Source organism: Mastomys coucha, unplaced genomic scaffold (genome assembly GCF_008632895.1).
Source record: "Mastomys coucha isolate ucsf_1 unplaced genomic scaffold, UCSF_Mcou_1 pScaffold22, whole genome shotgun sequence".
Lineage (NCBI taxonomy): Eukaryota > Metazoa > Chordata > Mammalia > Rodentia > Muridae > Mastomys > Mastomys coucha.
The window spans coordinates 210,789,263-210,795,195 of NW_022196905.1; the positions used below are offsets into that span (position 1 = coordinate 210,789,263).

Below are 5,933 nucleotides of genomic sequence, written 5' to 3' on the forward strand. Positions count from 1 at the left end.
TGGAGTGGGAATGAGACTGGAAAAAGGGAGAGAAACCTAAGGAAACATTGCTTGGTAAGGATTTTGTTTTTACTGATGAAGTCATTGTTTTGAGGCAAAAGTGGGCCTTTAGCCAGTCTGTACCCTGCTGAGTAATCTGTTTTAAAAAAAATGGATAGATATTTTAAGAACAAGGAGAAAAGATTCCTCAAGAAGAGAAAAAGCATTGTGAGGTGGCCTGTAGTCAGTGCTATTTATCAAAGGGGATATGGAAAGAAGGAAAATCAGGTATGTGGGATCCCCAAATGAAATTTCTTGTCTGCTGAGAGCTCCTCTACTTAGTTTCTGGAGTGATATATCTTATGAGCTTTGCCTGTGTGGTAAGATGGTCTCTGAGCTTAGGGACAGTTTAACCTGTCTTTGGTTTCCTTTGTGAACTGTGAGAGAAACAGGCTTCTTGGTTTCCGGATGTATGCACTTAAAGCTGTAGACTCCCTTCATATTGGACTCTGTTTTTATGTGTTCCAAAGGCTTTGCTGTCTTTTCATTTTGATATAGTTCCAGGAATTTTGATTTCTTTCTTTATTTCCTCTTTAGCCCATTCATCACTCAGTACTGAGTTATTTAATTTCTGTGAGTTTGTGTACTTAGTAGAGATTTGTTTGCAGTTATTTTTATGTTTCATTGCACAGCGGACAGGTAGGGCCCATGACGTTATTTCAGCCTTTCAGAATTTGTTAAGCTTTGTTTTATGTCCCAAGATGTGATCTGTTTTTGAGAAGCTTCCATGGGCTGCTGAGTAGAATGTATGTTCTTTCATATTTGATGGAATGTTGATGTTTCTGTTTCTTATCCAGATGACCTGTCTATTGGAGACAGTCAGGTATTCAAATTACCTAATACTGGCCTAGTGTTAATCTGTGTCTTTAATTCCACTAGTATGCATTTTTTTGTTTTTTTGTTTTTTTGTTTTGTTTTTTTGTTTTTTGCTTTTTCTAGACAAGGTTTCTCTGTGTAGCCCTGGCTGTCCTGGAACTCACTCTGTAGACCAAGCTGTCCTTGAACTCAGAAATCCGCCTGCCTCTGCCTCCCTAGTACTGGGATTAAAGGTGTGCACCACCACCACCCAGCTGGCTTTTTTAAGATACACACATATGAGTGAATAGTCATATATGTATATATAACACATGTGTCTGTTGCCTGTGAAGGTCAGAAGAGGGCATTCCCTGGAACTGTAGGTACCCTGGAACTGGTGTTATGGGTGGTTGTGAGCCACCATATAAGTTCTGGGAACCAGCCTCTGGTGTACGTTTTATAAAATTGGGAGCACCAGAGTCTGTTGCATATATTTAGAATTGTAATATCATTTTGGTTAATTGTTCACTGTGAGTCACCTATTTGCGTTGTTTACCTGCAGCCTGCATCTTTCTTCACTGGGTTATAGTTTTCTCTTTATCTAACCACCACAGAGAGGAGAGTCTCCTTCCACAAGTCATGGTGCTTCAGGGTGGGGAATTCTGCTTCTCCTGCTTTGGTTTTTCTCCCTAGTCTCTTAAGTCTGTCAACTTTGATTTTTCTGAGCTATCAACTACAGCCACTCTCTTTCATTGGTTGCCTTGTTTTCATCCTGTACAGAATAAAACTAGGGCTAAGTATCCCTGCCCTACTGTGAAGCATAAGACCATAATCATAGATTTAAATGGCTTCATCCATTTCTTATGGTCTTAAAATTCATAAGTTAACTGTGTTCTCAAAATATTGAAGTTGTTGGATTTTTTCCCCTATTTTAATGGATAACTTGGCATCTGCTAGTGGAAAGGGGAAATAAAAGGCATGTTTCCAAATGTCAGGGTTTTTTTTTTCTATATTAAAGAGATTTATGGTTTATGACATCATTGTACAATGCCATCTATGTGATAAACCGTTTGTTTACATTTGAGCCAGTTAAATACAGTTAACTTTTTTTGTGATCCATTTCTCTGTGTCTGTGTGTATACACGTGAACACACACACTGCATGCTCACACATACAATTGTTTTTGGAAGTTGTACTGGCTGATTTTTGTGTCAGCTTGACACAAGGTGGAGTTAATCACAAAGAAAGGAGCCTCCCTTGAAAATGCCTCCATGAGATCCAGCTGTAAGGCATCTTCTCAATTAGTGATCAAGGGGGAAGGGCCTAGCCCATTGTGAGTGCTGCCATCCCTGATCTGGTAGTCCTAGATTCTATAAGAAAGCAAGCTAAACAAGCCAGGGGAAGCAATCCAGTAAGCGGCATCCCTCCATGGCCTCTGCATCAGCTCCTGCCTCCAAGTTCCTGCCCTGTATGAGTTCCTGTCCTGACTTCCTTTGGTGATGAACAGAAATGTGGAAGTTTAAGCTGAATAAACCCTTTCCTCCCCAACTTGCTTCTTGGTCATGGTGTTTTGTGCAGGAATAGAAACCCTGACTAAGATAGAAGTCAAAGGACAGTCTTTGTTGTTCACTACTGCATATTCCAGGCTAACTGGCCCATCAGCTTCCAGGGATTCTCCTGGCTCTACATGCCATCTTGTCATAGAAGTTCCTAGACCTTGGACACTGAACCACAAGATTTGTTTTACTCTACTGGACTTTGATTTTTTTGCTTTGATTTTATTGTAATTATGCCTTAATTCTACCCGTTTCAAATAAGAAAGCATTTAAACTTTATTTTTGATTTTACAAGATCCCACAGTTAAAATTATAAATATGCCTTACCATCTCTGGCTCTCCTTGAATTCTGGCAGTTCAAACTCAGGCTTGCACAATGGATGAGCCCTCCTAGACCCTTCCATGAACTTTTTTTCTTTCCTTATATATCCCTCTACTCTTCCCTGGTCCCTTTCCACTCCTCCCCACTCCTCCTCCAGAAAATAGCTGGCTTCCCAGGGACATCAACCAAACACAGCATACAAAACAAGATACAATAAGACGAGGCACAAATTCTCATCATGTCACGGCTGAGTGAGGTAACCCAGTAGGAGGAAATGGGTCCCAAGAGCTGGCAAGAGTGGAGACACACCTGCTCCCACTGTTCGGGGTCTCACAAACCACCAAGCTAACAACCATAACATATATGCAGAGGAGTTAGTGCAAACCCATGCAGGCTCCGTGGTTGCTGTTTCAATCTCTGTAAGCCCCTATAAGCCCTGCTTAGTTGATTCTGTGGGCTGTGTTCTCCTGTTATCCTCAACCTCTCTGGCTTCTACAATTCTTCCCCTCTTCCATGGGGTTCCCTTAACTGGAAAATGAAGATCTCCAATTTGGGCTGTCTGCCTGATGTTTGGCTTCAAGTCTCTGTATCTGTTCCCATCAGCTGCCAGAGGAAGTCTCTTTGATTATAATTAACCAGGCACCAACTATGATCTATTCTTAACCAATCAGTTAATGTTATTTTAGGTAGTGGAGCATGTTAATTAGCTTTGCATTCCTATTACAATATACCTGAGAAGAGCAACTGAAGGTTTTTGTGGTAGTTAGTCTCCTAGTTAGGTTGACATACTTTGAAATCATCTAGGAGTGTCTCTGAGAGTGTTTGCAGAAAGGTAACTAAGGAAGGAATACCCACTCTGAATCCATGTGGTGCCAGTCTCAGTTTCTTTTCAGGTTGTTATCATGAAATACCCTGATGACGTAATATAAGAACAGAAGGGTTTAACTCACAACTCAAGATACAATTCTTCCTGATGGAGAAGTAAAGGGAGCAGGAACTTGAAGAAGCTGGTCATGTTACATCTGAAGTCAGAAGAAGAATGTAGTGAATACATGCTATGTCCTACTCATGTTCTCCATTTCATACAGTCCAGAATCCCCTACACAGGGATAGTCTCACCGACAATTAAAATGAATCATCTCACATCAGTTAACATCATCAAGATAAATCGCTACAGGTGTGCCAAGATGCCCATCCACCAGGTTATTCAACACTAACCATTACATATGAACCTGATCTGAGATCCCAGGCTGAATAAAAAAGAAAAAGGAAGAATTCAACTGGAAACTGGCATTGCCTGCTCTGTTTTCTGATCTACACTGATTTGGATGCTGCATGATCCTAGAATTCTGCCATGACCTTGCCCCAGTGATAGGCTCTACCCTTTCAATACATGATCCAAAGTAAATCTTACTTCTCATGAATTGCTATTTAGTCACAGTAATGAGGAAAGTCATTTATACAAAGTTGAAAGGTTTATTTTATGTCATGGTTCAGATAATTCATTCTGTTGTCTCTTGGCTCCATTGCTTTGGGTCTGTGATGAGGCAGAATATTATGGCCTTGTGAACTAGTATTGGATGACAACACCACTCTCATAATCTATTCTAAAAATATGCAATTTTAAGGCAGCTGGTGTTAACACTTGTCTGCTCTGGTAGTAGTAGTTTGTGGGGAAAATGGTGAAGACTTAATACACTAGTAGAAATTTTAAGTTCCAGCAGCATAGTTGGTATGTGTTCTTGTTGTTCTGTTGCTTTAAAGATAATGTAGGGATTTTGTGTTAGAGAGTACAATTATGAATGTAAAAATAGGAGTGCGATGACTAAGCTATATATTGAACATTTAGAGAACACTCACAGATTTTCAGTGTTGTGTGTCTCATCTTTTCTTCTGAAAATATCTTGGCTATTTTAGGGCTCTGTGACCTTTGAAGATGTGGCTGTAAATTTCACTGTGGAGGAATGGGCTTTACTAGATCCTTCCCAAAAGAAGCTGCACAAAGATGTAATGGAGGAAACCTTCAGGAACCTGGCTGCTATAGGTATGGTTGAGATCATACTTTTTCTTGGTCAATCAAGTTGTAAGTCTGTCTTGCTCAAAAATGTCGCTTCATGATTTGTAATATGGGAAGGTAAATTTGGTGGCTTTATCAGGCATGGTCATGTTATACCATGAGTCTATGTAGAATCTGATAATTTTTTTTTCTGTTATGACTAAATCAGATTTCTCTGGGTCTATATTCTAGAAAAAACACAAGAAGACCAGAACATAGATGATGACCATAGATATTCTAGAAGAAATCAAAGGTAACTTTACCAACTCAACAATAATAATAATGTAGCTCAACAATCTGGAAATGGCCAGAGTGGTTTTTGTTTTGTTTTGTTTTGTTTTGGGCCAGTAGTTTTTAAAATCAAGACAACTATCCAAATAAGCCCAACTTCAAGGCAATGTAATTTAAAGCATTTCTCTCCAAAAAAGTATATATAGAATTGGAAATATTTACAGTATTGACATGATGATGCAAGTGATGCTTTTTAATGGTTTTATGTACACAAACTTGTATCCAAGCACAAAGTTAACAAAAAATAATGTGTGTACCTTCCTTCAAGCTTTGATTATGGAATATAGAGAAAATATGAAGGAATTTCATGTTTACTCTAAGAACAGTCTTCAAGATATTTTATGTATACGAAAAAATTTAAAATAGAAAATAGTTCTTGCTTTAGTATTTTGCATGAGGAATACTCAAGTACTTGGATATAGAGGCAAATATGAACCCAGCTATTAGGAGTTGAATTTGAAGATAGCCCATGCATCATGGCAAGAGATTGACCTCAAAAATATGTAAGACTTAGATATTCATTGTTTCCAAAATAGTTAACCTGTTAGAAGTATTAAGAAGTCTCATATGGTTAGACTTTCTCATATGAAAGGCATTCACTGTCAAATTTGACCTTTGTTCAATCCTTGGACCTATGGTAGAAGAAGAGAACCAACTCCTAAAAGCTGTCCTCCTACTTCCATATGCCCACCATAGCATGCGTACACACAAATAGTAAATAAACAGATGTTAACACAAAAAGAAATCCTATATGAATATAGTGTCTTAATATTATCTGTCTTCACATCCTGTAGAACCTTCAATCATATTCAAAATTTCTCAGGAATTCTGCTGGTAGGGAATTTATTGGTATGTTTTCCTTTTTTTTTTTTTT

General features: G+C 38.6%; 1 protein-coding gene across 1 annotated transcript in view; it reads left to right on the plus strand.

The window, feature by feature from the left end:
* LOC116069536 (zinc finger protein 709-like) overlaps positions 1–5,933 on the plus strand; it is a 10,571-nt gene that overhangs the window by 800 nt on the left and 3,838 nt on the right. Inside the window, exons 2-3 of the mRNA XM_031340268.1 lie at positions 4,630–4,756; positions 4,961–5,021. Of these exons, the coding sequence (XP_031196128.1) occupies positions 4,630–4,756; positions 4,961–5,021 (188 nt within the window). The remainder of the gene's footprint in view (positions 1–4,629; positions 4,757–4,960; positions 5,022–5,933) is intronic.